The sequence below is a fragment of the Haemaphysalis longicornis genome, unplaced genomic scaffold, assembly GCF_048455015.1.
Source record: "Haemaphysalis longicornis isolate Haplotype H1 unplaced genomic scaffold, Haemaphysalis longicornis Haplotype H1 scaffold_2, whole genome shotgun sequence".
NCBI lineage: Eukaryota > Metazoa > Arthropoda > Arachnida > Ixodida > Ixodidae > Haemaphysalis > Haemaphysalis longicornis.
The window spans coordinates 276,259,209-276,274,230 of NW_027526295.1; the positions used below are offsets into that span (position 1 = coordinate 276,259,209).

At 51.5% G+C, this 15,022-nt stretch overlaps 1 protein-coding gene across 2 annotated transcripts in view; it reads left to right on the forward strand.

Moving 5' to 3' along the window:
- Positions 1-14,361, forward strand: part of Pola1 (DNA polymerase alpha catalytic subunit) — a 90,700-nt gene extending 76,339 nt beyond the window's left edge. The window contains exons 37-38 of one of the 2 annotated variants that reach the window (XM_077700713.1): positions 909-977; positions 13,563-14,361. In XM_077700713.1, the coding sequence (XP_077556839.1) occupies positions 909-977; positions 13,563-13,756 (263 nt within the window). In that variant the 3' untranslated portion in view covers positions 13,757-14,361. The remainder of the gene's footprint in view (positions 1-908; positions 978-13,562) is intronic. The other variant, XM_077700714.1, reaches the window with a different exon arrangement.
- Positions 14,362-15,022: the final 661 nt, after the last annotated feature.

Genomic DNA, 15,022 nt, shown 5'->3' on the forward strand with positions numbered 1-15,022 from the left:
TGAGAAAGTCGCGCACATAACGGTAGACTTTCTCTCCGCAGTGGGTAGATTGCAGGCCTTCGAGTATAGCTTGATGGGTGACATTGTCAAACGCGCTTTTGACGTCAAGTGCGAGAATGGCGCTCTTGTGTTGGCTGCTGAGGTTATCCAATAAGTCTTCTTTAATTTGAAGAAGGGTGTCCTGTGTTGAAAGTCCAGGGCGAAAGCCAAACATGGTGTGCGGGAGGTACTCCTTGTCTTCCAAGTACGGTGATAGTCTGTCGTGCACCATGTGTTCGTAGAGTTTGCCCACGCAAGAGGTAAGAGAGATTGGGCGCAAGTTGCGGAAGTTAATGGGTTTGCCTGGCTTTGGAATCATGGTGATATCTGCATGTTTCCACTGCGCCGGTAATTGTCCTCGCTCCCAGCTTTCATTGATGTATTGTAGGAGGCTGTCAATGGTTTTATAGTCAAGGTTTCGCAGTGTTTTATTGTTGATGCGATCGTGTCCTGGTGCTGTATTGCGGGTCAGTTTGCGGATAGCAGCGATAATTTCCGTCGTCGTGAAAGGGGCATCTAGGTCCGGGTTAGGTCTTGCAGCGTAATCGGGTAGGCCCATGGTCGGGGAAGAAGCGCTAAGAGAGGCGCCAATATGGTGGGTCGTGATGTCGCGGAGGAGTTCTTCATCGGTACCGGGATAGTTGTGGATGAGCCGCTGGAGGTGGTGTCCTGTAGTTGCTTTGCTTTCCGTGCGCCCGAGTAGAGACCGGAGAATGAGCCAGGTGCGGCGATTACTTAAGGTACCTTGTAACTGATCGCAAAGCTGGTTCCAATTTTGTCGGCTGAGGGTGTTTGCATATTCCTCAGCTTGTTTAGTCAGCTGCGCTATTCGCAGTTTGAGCTTGCGGTTGTGTTTTTGTTTCTTCCAGCGACGTATCAAATTCCGCCGGGCGTCCCAGATATGAAGCAGGTGCGCGTCCGCCGCTGGATTGTCCATCGTAAGCTGAACTGTTTTAGTGTGTTCATTAACAGAATCCAATAATTTCTTAGTCCATTCCTCGATATCAGTGAGAATTTCGGGCTGCGCGGACTCACGGAATGCGGTCCAGTTCGTGATCTTCGCTTGCCCGATTCTCTGGGGGATCCGATTATGTTTTACTAGGATGCGAAGGATGTGATGGTCGCTTCCCAGGGTTTTGACCAGTCTTGTCCATTGGATGTTCTTGATATTGTGGGAGAAGGTAAGGTCAGGCGTCGTGTCGCGGGATACGCTGTTGCCGATGCGAGTGGGCAGTGTGGAGTCGGTACAGAGGGCAATTTGGTGTTGCTGTGCGGTGTTATGTACATCCGTGCCTTTCTTAGTTGTAATGGTGTATCCCCACGCGGCGTGCGGAGCGTTAAAATCGCCAAGGACGAGCAGTTTGTGTCCATGGGTGAGTCGTTTGGTCGTTCGGAGGAGTTTGTCGAGGCCCACAAGAGATTTAGATGGCGGGCTGTAGATATTGAGAATAAACAAGCTTGGGTGAATCTTGTTGCGTGGTAGTAGTTCGACGAGGGTGTGTTCGATAGGGTTATCGAAGGAGTGCTGTTGGGAAGTGTGCTGCTTCTTCGTAAGAATGGCAGTGCGGAAACGACCGGGAGCGATGTGCGTATCATATCCACTTAATTTAATGTGCTCTGTTTCAGTTTCTTGTAGGGCAATAACATCCGGATTGTGTTGCTGGCTGAAGTAGAGGAGGGACTGTCTCTTTCGATTGAATGACCTACAGTTCCACTGCCACACGGTGAGAGTAGGGGAGGTATCTGAGCGGGAGAGGTCGTTAGTCATTGTCGGGTAGTTCGCCGGTTTCTTGCATATGGGCTTCGCGCAAGGGGTGCGATTTGGGCTTTTTGTGCGATTGTTGGTGCTCTTCCTCGAGACTTATAACGCGCTGGTTGAGGTTCAAGCCCATCTTGTCAACTTTGTCGTTAAGAGCTTCTTCGAGACGAGTCATGCGGGCGTTGAGTGTTTCTCCTAACTTCATGATGGTATGGGTAGTGTTCTCGAGAGCTTTGTGGACATTTTCCAAGTGGGACGTAAGGTGTCGCTCTTCCTGTTCCTTGAATTGCGTCAGCTTCTGGTCGATCTTCTGCTCTATCATGAGATTTAGCTGCTCAAATGTCGGGAGTGCAGGGACCTGTGGGGCGTCAGGGGTGGGCGATGGTGCGTCTTGTTGGAGAGGGCGCAGGGTCGCTGAGCTGCTTTGAGATGTTTCAATTCGGGTGATAAGTTGTTCTATTTGGCGTTCTAGGGCTTCGATTCTGCTTTGGGCGGCTTTCTCAATGAGTTCAAGCCTTTTAGTTAGTTCCGTGTTTTGGCTACGTAGGGTGCTGATGGTCTGCTCGTAATGTTGGGTGTTGGTGTTTGATGATCTGTCTGGGAGCGGGAGAAAGGGGTTCGGAGCAGTGGGGGGGGGGGGGGGGGGGGGTGCTTAGGTGCTTAAGGACTTATGACCAGCTCACCTTGGTGTTGTCTTGCGGTAGCGTTGACCGAGTCTCCTGGGCGGGTGGGCACTGAACGGAGGTGTCTCCGGAGTAGTCCGGATACCGGATGAAGCGCTCACGGATGTGTAGAGGTGGCGGGCTTGGTCGAAGGCGTTTCTTACAGTCCTTGCCGGCTGTTTCATGTGGTAAATCGCATAATTTGCATTTTGGTTGGCACGAATGATTTGGCTGGGGGTTTTCATCACCGCAGAGCTTGCAGACGTTTTTTTTCTGGGTCGGGGCAAACGTCCTGGCGGTGGCCGAGTTCTCCACATGCAGAACAGAACTGCACGGATCGTCAGTAGGGGCGGCAGCGGGTGTAGGTGCTTCCACACTTGACGTAGAAGGGGACATGTGGCCCGTCGAAAGTGATTAGGGCTGATGTTGAGCGTCCGAGCATACGTGCGTGAAGTATTCTAGGACCAGTAGTAGAGATCAGGTCGGCTAGGTCTTCTTCAGTTGTACCCGCTTCGATGCCGTGTATTACGCCACGCACAGTGCCGGGTAAAGGCGTAAGATAGGGGGAAAGTTCGTATTGCGACGCGCCGAGCTGAAGGTGAGTAATAGCACTGAGCTTCATGGCATAGTCCTCGTCCGCGGTGCTGGCTACGATGAGGTTTTGGGTCCACTGTGTTTGAACAGTGACGTGTGCGTAGAAGTCCTTGGTGTGGAAACCACCTGCGACCGCTAAGCCTTGCGCGATGCTTTTATTGTGCGCCCGCTGTTTTCATCGAAGTCCATGTTGGCGACGTGTTGAGAGTCACTGCCGGGTCTTGGGTGGTGCGCGTCCGATATCAGTAGTAGGGCAAGGCCCGAAGGCGCGTGCCCGAGGCAGAGGTGCGCCGCGAGCCCGAGGAGGCCGGCGCTTGTGGCACGTGGCGCTCGTCGTTCGTGGCAGCCGTTCCAAATTTGCTTGGTTAGGCTTCGCGAGAGCGCTCGTCGTGGCCGGTGTTCAGTCGAGCGATAGCGGTTGGAAAGTCCACTCACCGGCGAGGAGTTGGGTATGTCTCGAATCGGCTCGTCCTAAGGATTACGAGGGCAGTACACATGGGAAGATTCGCAGGTTCTAGCCGCAGTTGCTGACGAAAACGCGGGAGCCCATGCATCAAGTGACTGCTCCACTCAGCCCCCTGGTGCGGAGTCTCACATGAGACGTTCAGGCAGAAAATGCCTGGATAAGTAGAACTCCGGGCCTTGCAGAACCTTATAAGCTTGCCACGCGAGATGGCGCTGGCTCAACTTTGGTGGTATATAGGTGATGCTATATACGACATAGCGTCCGCTTGCTCGGCCGTCGGGCAACGCATGTAATGCGTGGTGTCGGGCTAGTTAGTGGAACATTCTTTGAAAATATTGCGCTAGGGACTTTTTTCTGAAGGAGACACAAATACGACGTACTTTTTTTTTTTTTTTTTTGATAAGTGCACTTTTCGGGAAGACGGCGCGTCTCGGCAAACACGTAGAGTGACCCATTTCGCTAGGTTAATGTCGGGACATAGCCGCCGCCTCGGTTGCTCAGTGGCTAAGGTGTTGGGCTGCCGAGCCCCCGGACGTGGTTTCGATCCCGGCCGCTGCGGCCGTTTTTCTGATGCTGACGAAATGCGAAAATGCTCCGGTGTAAGGATTTGGGTGCACGTGAAAGATCCCGTTGAAAATATTCTGTGGCCTTCCGCTGCGGCGCGCCTTCGAGCCCGGTGCGTAAGACTCCCAAAATTTCTGTATTTTGAATTTGAGACGCGCTACGCTGCGCGCCTCCTTATAACCGCTCCGCGCCGGCTGGGAGCAGCAAGCGCTAACAGCATGCCAACAGCCGTGTGACGTCAGTGGGTCACGTGAACTGCGTTCCTCTCTCAGCCGTGCATGAATGCGAGTCCAAATGCGAAGGGGAGGGAAGGGGGGCCGTTTCTCAATTGCCTGCACTAGAGGGCATTGCTGGCCTTGCCACAAAGCGTTTTCGAATGCGGCGCCGTGTTCTCCATGCACGGGCAACCTGAAGCCCGTTGTACATGAGGCGAGTTTTGCCTGCGAATTCGCAGCTGCGGCGCCGTTCGTGCAGCGAAACGATCTATTCTCGTTACTGTGGCAAATTGTCGTATGTTTGGAACAGTCGAACGTCTCCTGTGAACGCCGCTTGGCATTTAGCAATTTGTCGCAGCAATGAAAATGGGAAAGATAGATCGCTTGGTTGCACGAGCGGTGCCGCAGCTGCAAATTCGCCCCATGTATAGAACGGGCTTCAGAAAGCCACAGTGGCCCTGCAAAATATTCCGTCTGCACGTCACGTAAGTGCCGTTATGAGAAGCGTGAACCTTCGACCTTTTTGCGATATCTAAAATCCCGCTCTTTGTTTTACGTCACCGCACTGTAGAATCTAGGAGGAGGAGGAACCAACGTTATCAATGCGAGCCTGACGTGCTGATGCCTGGTCACCCGCTTGGTGGAGGTTTTCCTTCAGTCGGAAATACCGTTGGAATACCATGCCCAGTGCTGGCTACCCTTTCCGCCAGGCTACGTTGGGAGGAGGTCGGAGCTGGTCAGCTGTTCCGCCAACTGTTCGTATGTAGGTTGGGGGATTAGGCGTAAGGGATGAGGTTTGTGGGGGCTCCCATACTTAATGACATACAGGGTGCAGGTGTTAGCTTCGTCGTCGCTCATATTGAAGATTAAGTTGGAGTGACTTAGTTTGGGAAATTTAAAAAGGTTTAATGACCGGGAAAAACTGGACTGCACACACTCGTTGCATGTAGTTTCAGGATTGAAGAGCACTGGTAGAAACTTCTGTCGCGGTGCGCGTGCGTGGGCGACTCTCTGGTGCAAGGTTCACGCTCCACCGTGAGGCTCTGAAAAATTAATCCTCCAAGAACACTTGCAAGAAAACACTGGCATCTGGAGGCGCCTTATGCTCTCGGGATGGCTCGGAGCGTCTCAGCGTGACCTTGGCAGCAAATTAGTTCTCTGCGTGGCTTCGGGCGGCAGTTTCGGTGGTGTCGAGTGCTCCGGGGTCGTCCTCTCCGCCGGTCGCCGATTTACTCCCCTGGTTCAGCTCCTCCTCATAAACGATTTTCAAAAACGCCCGGAACTGGTGGCTAACGCGGGGAAGGGGGGAGGGGGGGGGAGGGGTATTCACAATGAGGATAGATGAAAATGGAACAGACAGCTTAGGAAGCGACCACAAGCGGTTTAGCTTGCACTTTGGAGGCGCAACCCGGACAAATGCAGAAATAGGTACAATGGGAGGAAATAATTTGAATAATGAGCAGTTAAAGATCATCGCTGATAGATTGGAAGATGAAATCAATAAATACCCAGGCAAAAATTGGGAGTACGACGAAATGATTGCGTTCATAAAGGGTAAGATGAATGAAGCAAAGGAACGAAACCGATGGAAAGGGAAGAGAAAGCCGAGAAGCTGGTGGAATAAGGAAATAAAAGAGGCTATTGACCAGCGAAGAAAGGCGTCGAGAGAACATAGAGAAGCAAAAAGAACTGGTATGGAACCGGAGGTAGTGAAGGAGAAATGGGATATCTACCGTGGGAAAAAACTAGAAGTGCAGAAAATGGTTCAAGCAAAGATCAAGCAGAAAAGCGAACAATGGATGGCAGAAATACGGAAGAAGGACAAAAGCTCATCCAAGAAGTTTTGGAACCATGTAAAATCACTAAGCTCAAGAAACGATAACCATCAAAAATTCCTGATTGATGAGGAGGGGGAACATTTAGAAGGAGAGCACGCGTTGGCGCATATTCATCGAGTGATTAGTGAGAAGTTTAGGACAATAGTGGTAGGGAAACCGGCACCGATAACATCAGCGCCACAGAAGACTGCGGAAAGGGAAATAAGTTTGAGAAACATTGATTGGAAAAAAGCAGAGCAAAAGGTTTCCCCCCAGACAGCAGTGGGCCCGGACGGAATACCAATGCAACTGATAAACCTACTTGGACCTAAAAGTAAGGAATCGTTTATGAGGGCAATAGATAAGGTGATAGAAACCAAACAAATACCAGAGGACTGGTTAGAAAGTAGGATGAATTTAATATATAAAGGCAGAGGAGACAAAGCCAGTATTGATTCATACAGACCACTCACAGTAACGTCAGTGGTGTATAGATTCGTAATGCAGGCGATAAAATCAGAAATTCAAGCATGGATGGAAGAAAATGAAATACTTGGAGAACTGCAGAATGGATTTAGACAAGACAGGCGACTGGATGACAATCTGTTTGTGATAACGCAATGCATTGAAATTGCGAAAGCACAGAATAGACCACTATGGATTACGTTCTTGGACATTAAAGGGGCATATGACAACGTAAACAGAGAACGGCTGTGGAGAATGCTGAAACTCCAGGGATTAGATGACGAGTCAATAGAGTTCCTTATAGCAATCTATAAAGACAATAGAGTGCACCTTACTTGGGAAGGACAGAAATGCGCCCAGCAGGTCAACATCCATCGGGGACTGAAACAGGGATGCCCTTTGAGCCCAATACTGTTCATGCTTTACATGGCAGGGTTAGAAAAGAAACTGGAAGAAAGTCAAGTAGGGTTTAGCCTAACCCATATGCTGCAAGGCGAAGTGGTACAACAGCATATTCCGGGAATGTTATACGCAGACGGCATTGTTCTTTTAGCTGATAACCAAAGAGATATGCAGCGGCTAATAAATATTAGCGACCAGGAAGCCACTGACCTCGGGTTAAATTTCAGTACAGAAAAATCAGGAATAATGGTTTTCAGTGACGCTACCACTGACGTAGTGTCTATCCAGGAAGGCAAACTACCTAGAGTGAAGGAATATAAATATTTGGGAGTGTGGATAAACGAAGGGGATAACTACTTAAGTACTCCCGAGGAGCAACTTAAGGTTAAGGGAAAGCGAAACGCAGCTATAATGAAGCATAGAGCTCTGTGGGGGTATAATAAATGTGAAGTAGTAAGAGGAATGTGGAAAGGAGTAATGGTTCCGGGTCTCACGTTTGCGAATGCTGTACTCTGCTTAAAATCAGACGTTCTATCAGGCCTTGAAGTAAACCAGAGAACGGTAGGACGTTTGGCCTTAGGCGCGCATGGAAAAACAACTAACGAAGCAGTTCAGGGAGATATGGGCTGGGCGTCGTTTGAAGTTAGAGAAGCTCAGAGTAAAATATGCTTTGAGATGAGGTTGAGGGCAGTGGATCAACGAAGGTGGGCAGCCAAGGTTTTTAGGTACCTATACTTGAAAAGCGTGGACACGCAGTGGTTAAGAAAGACTAGAAGGCTAACGATGAAATACGAAAAGAACAGTGGAGAATCCAAAACAGCCAAGGTAACCAAAAAAGAGGCAAGGCAGATTGAAACGAATAAATGGAGGGAAAAAATGGAAGCTAAAACGTCGTTAGAGATGTACAGGGCTGAGAAAATGAACACCAGAAAGGAAAATTTCTACGATAATTCCCAGGGCAGTGCTTTGCTTTTTGAGGCTAGAACAGGTTGCATGCGAACTAAGAGTTTTGTGGGGAAGTATTCACAAAATGATGGGGTATGTGTGGTCTGCGGAAAAGAAACAGAAACTATGCGGCACATAGTGTTAGAATGTGAGGGTATCCATCCAAATCTACATGAAGGGAATATTGGGCTTCCGGAAGCCCTAGGATTTAAGGGTATCAGAGAGGAAGTTAACTTCAAGGCTGTCGAGGGGACGAAAAGAAGATTAGAATGCTGGTGGACGAAAAGCAGAGAGGGGAATATTGCCTAAGACAGTTACCACCTGTAGCAGGGAAAAGAAAGTATTTCGGGCCTAATGAGCTTTAGTGCCTGCCCTAAGCAGCGCTAGTATTAAACCAAGAGTGTAAAACATGGTTATATTAGTCCTTTTAGTTAAGATGACATGTCATCACCCCGCTTCAAAGGTGAAACCAATAGCAATCATCATCATCAGGTGGGGTAGGGTGGACGTGCATTACGGGTGGGTAGAGGGGAGGGGGGGGGGGTAGTATGCTCAGGCCCTATTTAGGATCTGGTGGTATAGTCTGCTGGATATGGTTTGCGCTCGAACTAAGCGAGTATATTGGCGTTTTTTTTTTTTTTTTTTTTTTTTTTTTTTTTTTTTTTTTTTTTTTTTTTTGCTGGCTGCGATGCGCTTCTGTCGCAACCACGTGACCGTGGCCACTGTAACCGGCCTGAGCGCCGTATACGCAGTCTTCTTACGAAACGGGAAGCGAAGTTAGGCGCGTGATACCGGGTTTTTTGTACTTTCCTGAGCTGCGCGCGATCACGCCGCACTTGACCGTCCGAAGGCCGCGCGGGAACGGCCGGGGTTATCAGGCTATCTGTCGTCGTCGTCGAGCGGGCAGCAGCAGCACGCTCTGAACCCTGGGGCCCTCGCGAGGAGCGGCTTTTCATCGCGCGTCCCGTCGAAATAGCGCTGCGGGGCAGCGTAATCCAATTAAACGCCGCGCGGGTCGTCCGCGGGGGGGGGGGGGGGGGGGGGGGGGGGGGGGGGACATGCGTGTCGCCTCGTCGGCGGGGCCGTAATTTACGGCGCAATTAATGCGACGCGGACAATGCGCGCCTAATGAAACTCACCTGCCTTGGGACGACGCCATTACACACACATTGTGCGCGCCGCGACCGGCCGAAACCTCGTTAAGCTCGCGGTCGGCCGACGAGGATATATGTGCGCGTGCCTTCTTTTTAGGTCCGGATGGGAAAAAAAACCTGCTATTACATACTACGTGTGTTTGTCTTGTGCGCTTTCTTTTTGAGCTGTGTTTTTGTTTCTCCGCTTTTCTCGTTAGCCCGGGAAAATTGGACGCTCTGGGAATACCTGTCTGCGGTCCCAGTAGCCTCGATTATTATGGCTGCTCCGGGGAAACGCCTTCGAGCACCCTGTTTGCACAAACACTGAGCGCGCATGAACAGTGTTTCAACGAGGGATTTGCACTGAAATCTGCGGGTCGTCGTACTGTTAAGCTGTGACCCGCCGCGATGGCTTAGTGGCTAAGGCGTTGGGCGGCTGCGCGCAAGGCCATGGGCTCGATGCTACTGCGGCTGCAGTTTTTCTAAAAGAGGTGATAAGCGAAAACGCCCGTATGTCGAGATTTCTGCGCGCGTAATTAAAGATCCTCGGGCGGCCTAAATTAATCCGTAGCGCTGCGTCGCGTAAAAGGCCAGAGACTAATTGTTACGGCTGTGCGCCAGTTCTTTTCTCGCACGGGCCGGCAGACCTGATTATGGACAACATATACCGCTTTGAACGAGCTCGCGCGTGTTTGTATACACACACCTGATGCCAGCGCACGGCATAGATGCCTTCACAAGGGCTTTTCTGCGCGTGTCTGTTTTGTATTTTGTGCGCATACCTGAACCTGCCAGTTTCTTCAATTCTAATTCTCGCTAATCCGCTGTGCGCATCGGCCACTGGACGGCGGCACATTAACTGCCGTGGGTGCGCTCCGGTTGCGACGGCTGGCATCAGCCGGGAAATTGAAAACTTTACTTGTAGTGGTTAGGTCCCCTTCTCGCTTCTCGTCTGCCTCTATGTGCGATTCTTTCCCTCCGCGGTCTTCCGCTCCTCGCACCAAGCGTCTTCAGCACGCTTATGCGCGCGCTTACGGCCGGGGAGAAGTTGGCGCGTTTTAATGAGCTAACCGGGTCCGTCTAATTCACATGTGGCGCCCATGATGGATCGTGGTGCGTTCTGGTCTGCTCCCCCGGGCCGGCGTATGATGCGAGACGGCGGAAGCCGAGTCAATGCAAAACGGCTGAAAAAAAAAGAGGATGGGGATGAAGCGCAAGACATGTAGCCGCGCAGAATGCGTGCATGGATTCGCATTCACCCTCCGAATTGGCTGAACCGAGGTCTACGTGAGCAACACGGGCCTCGTCTATGGTTCGTTGGGGGAAGAGAATCTACCAAAGTGAGGACATTAGGCCTTTGTGTGTGCTCCGTGGAGCTTATGGTATGCGCTGTCGGCCACCACCGCCGCTATAGTTGAATCGGGCGCCCGTTCGGCGACGGGCGAAACGAGGCGTGCTCCCGGCAGAGTGTCAAGTCCGCTCGGGCCACCAACAGACCGCACCTGCTCCGTAGCCCTTGCAGCGGTCGTCGCCACTCCTGTGGGCCCCGTTCGTGGCTTGTCCGCTCGAGCGCGAAGAGCAGATTGCTTTCGAGGGTGGGCGGCCTTTTGTTTCTTATGCATCCCCTCCTGGCTCACTCAAGGGGGGCCGCGCGCTTTGTCTCAGAGCCTGCTGCGCAGTGCGCCTGCACGCCGCGTTAACCGTGTACCGAAAACAGTGCCGCGTTCAGCGGACGCGCTTCTCGTAGTGACCGCCCGTAGTGTTCCGGCTCCTGAATGAACGCTGCCATTCGTTATTCTGGCAACGTCCGTGCAGATGTAAAGGTATACGGGAAGGACGAGGGAGGGCTCAAAACTAAGCTCTGGATAGAAACCTGCTAGTTACAATTTAACAACGTCGGATACACGTTTATGCAGTCGATCCGTAATGGAACATTGTGGAGCAGCTGCGCATATCAGACTGAGCCAGAGCCTTCGCTTTCTGTGTGATTGAGTGCGTAGAAATTGCTTCCAGGGGTGCTACAGCACGTGAGTGTGAATAGAATTTGCTCTGCGGAGCTCTGCGGAGTATTGTGCAGTGTTCGTCAGCAATTGATACCGCAATTTGCTGAATGTCCACACAGTGGCGTATGCTGTCGTTGCGCCGCAAGGACAAACGCAGTGCGCGGAACAACTTGTATACTCTACTCTGTCTGCTGCGTGGAATACAGTCTCCAGCTGTACGTCTGAGATGTTAAGTATTGGTCAAACTTTATTGCCGTATGTTCGAATTACAGCGACTCTCCTGCAATCTTGGTTATACAGGCGCATGCTGCCCACGTGTTTGCCTCTTCACTGAACACGTGTGCATGCGGGGAGCCAAGAAAATGTCTAGCACGGGATGTAATACCTACGCGGGATTGAGAAGCTCACTAACAAAAGACTATTTAACGTGGCCAGGTGACGTTAAGAGGCTGGCTGAAGTCCTTAATGCATGCCTGCGCTTATCGCTCTTGCCTCACTTGCTACACACAATTAAGTTAGCACACACGCTCAGGGTCCTTTAACCTCGAAAGAACAAGCGCGTTTTTACGGTGCGTGTATAACATGTGCGCTTTACGTGCGTAGGCAGCGCCTCGTAAGAGAGGAGGCTTGCAACCTACATGCGCCAATGACGAAGCATTGTTGACCGCTTGCTTAGTACCTTCTGGATGACCAATGACCGCCATTTAATGGGAGATGGAGGTGACCGATCGACGACCGCCATCAAGGGTGGTCACGCGGAAGCGCCACGGGCTTTCTAGTTTAAGGGGTGTAGATACAAACGTTCGGTGACCAGTGTGGTGTGGTTAGCTCGCGGAGACCGACTGGCGGCTGCGAGCCGGCCGTGGCGCCGCCGCGTTGCGGCTTGATCGCGCTGCCTGGGCAACCGCAGCGCGCCATCCATCTCCGACTTGCCTTTAATGCGATCTTTGTTGGCGGTTGTCCTTAGCGTGATTGATTCGACCACGAATGCCGCGGTCCCAGCTTCGCGGGGCCCCCGGCAGCGTCGGGCCGCCGTGAGAGCCGCCTTCACGGCAATTAGGCTTTTGGTCGCTGGCCCTCGAGCCGGCACGAAGCTCGCTTCGCTGCCATTAGGAACCGATGACCGATTCGGATAATCCGCACAAGGGGAGGGGTGGAAAGCGCTGGCCTTTCGCAGCCAGGGTGGGCCCCTCCCTTGGTCGGCTTTGTTCCAGCCTAGAGGGGGGTGCACCCCTTTGCGTGCAGTCGTTAAAAAAGCGTTTCTTGGACTGTCGACCGTAATTGAATTCCGCGTCACTTCGCTCACTGCCCTTCGGGTGCCGGCCAGCCGTCAAGCCCGATTGCGTGTCCCGTTCAGTCGTTAATGACCGGGGCTCCTATTTCCCCTTCGGTTTGCCGCTTATCTCGCCCTGTGAGCGCGCCAATTGCCGGCTGGGTGGAACGCAACTCTCTCCTTTGCTGGGAGTAATTTGTACTGTCGTGCGTGCACTGTCAGTGACAGTGAAACGCGCGCGCAGAAAAATACAAAAATTTGCTATTTTAGGTGCGAAGCACCTTAGGACCTCGCTTTGTCCGTGCCTTGGCGTCGGTGTACACAGTGTTGCGCATGCGCGAGGAGCATTGGATTGGATTGGATTTGGGTTGAATTGGAATTGTATATACTGTACACGCGCGTTCTCACTCATTTGCATGGTCGGGTGGGCAATGCCACGGGTGATTTTACGGTAAGAACGATCCCCAGTGCTTCGCCCACTCGTCATGATTCACTTCGTGGAGATGCGTGAATTTTTTGTTTCGTTTCTTCATTGTTAAAGATTGGTAGGAGGAATGTGTATGTCCTGCCCATTCCTTCATAACAGTGTCACTACGGACTGTTGAATACGGGAGGCGTAACAGGAAATAGAGTTGTGATTGGGTAAAAGTTACTAAATAACAGGGCAGCAAGCCCCGCTGTTAGCGGGGCTAACCTCTTCAGTCTTCATTGAATCTTTCTCTATCTCTCTACGAATTTTGGACTCCGCAGGGGTGTACCGGGGCCCGTGGCAATAGAGTACTTGCGTCTGTTCCGTTCGTTCCGTTTGTTCCGTGTTTACAGTGACCCGACTGCGCCTGCGTGCAGAGGCATAGCGAGGGCCGACCCGCGGAACTAATCCACCCTACTAGAACGAACGCGCAAGTGCCCAGTCGGTCTTCGTAAACACGGTACGAACGGAGCGGACGGAACAGACGCAATGCTAAAACTCTCTATTAGAGTCACAGCAAAGCCGCGAACAGGTCTCGGTACGGTACCCGGTAGGTGACCGGCGCCACTGCGCGTGTGCAGAGACCGGTTGTGCGCGTGCGCAGGTGTACCGGGTACTGTACCGGGACCGGTTCCCTGCTCTGGTGTAACTCCATTATTTCACGTCCAGTGACCGAAATTTCCGCTTTTGTGCGTTCCTTCCCAAACGTGCAAGCTCACTCGGCGTTGCCCCCTTCTCTCTGCATATGCGACGCAGAGATGCCGTGCGTGACGCGTGCCGAGACGGAGCGGACCTGCCGGCACCTGCAGCAAGTTGTCAAGCGCTACCTGGCCCGCAACGCCTTCAGCATCGTCTCCATGGCGGACTTTTTCCGCGACGCCTACCAGCCGCTCACCGGGCGAGCAAACGGCGCCGCCGACAGAGACGCAGGAGGCCTGCTGCTCGACTAACTTGGCCCGCTTGCCCCGTGTCCCGCTTCGAATCGCCTCGTCTCACAGACTGTACAGAACTGGTTGTGCTCTTTTGTTGCGGGATAAAAGCACGAACCGGACGGAAAGCCGAGAAATTGGGGTGGGACGATCGTCATCTTGCCGCCGATATCGTTTCGGCTCGTCCTCAATTCGCGCTTTTATTGTTGGGCTTATTGGAGTCTCCTCCATTTTTCGCTCTTGAGGATCTCAAGCGGCCTTTAGCTACCCGCGACCTTGTTCGGAGTTAGCGCCGATGCTCAAGTCCGTATAAGCACGAAATGCGTCGCTGATGGTGCGCCTGGTGGATCTATGGAAGGTCGTTTAAGTTGCTCTGGTGGAAACGTTTTACGGAAAACATATCCCGGGTTTGTCCCGCATGAAATGTCTGTAGCGCACTGATTTGTAACATTTTGTTTGAATAACTATTTATATCCCCCCTTTTTTTAGTGTACGACAAACTATGCAATTTTTGCGGCTAGTGCATGTGTCTTAGGCTCTGCGTTTTACAAATAAAATTGAAACATTTTTCTCTAAAGAACGCTTTGGTGTCTGTGAAAACCAAATAAAGAGTTGTATCCCTTGTACCACTTCATCTTGTTAGATTTCCAGCTCATGCTTCGGGAGTAGAAGAAATGGTTACTGCTTGGACTCTCCTCAACGCAAGTACATCAGGGGACACTAAAGGGTAAAAACAAGTTCACCTGTATCGATAGATTATGGTGCCGAGAATCCCAAACACACCTTTTTTTTTTTTGCGAATAGCGGTTGTTTAAATGGCAGAAAATGTCAAACATGAAAACGGGTGTCGACGCTAAGCTAAGCTAATAGGTTTTGAGGGGGGGAAGGAGAAAATGGCCCGAAACTCGATGCGCCGTACGCTTTTCAGTACTGCGGTTTGTGACGTCACAAAAATTGTGAACGGCGAGAGCTCATTGGAGAAGCAAATATAAATGTTTACCTGGAATAAACAGTTCCTGGGTAGTTAACTGAGCACGTGAAATAAATGCAAATCAAAACTTGCGTGAACTACCCTTATTTTATAATCACTATACAGCTTTTATACATTGCGGGGCATGCAGGCTGCTCCCCTCACGCTTCAGGGTCGCCCACCATGTGTTCAGTTTCGTTTTGAAAAGACTGTACATTAGTGCGCAATTAGCCCGAGCTTCAGCTGCAAGCAATAAACCCTGCAGGAAGCGGCGAAAGGAACAAGATGCTTAAGCGACGTGTCTGAGCTTTTCATCT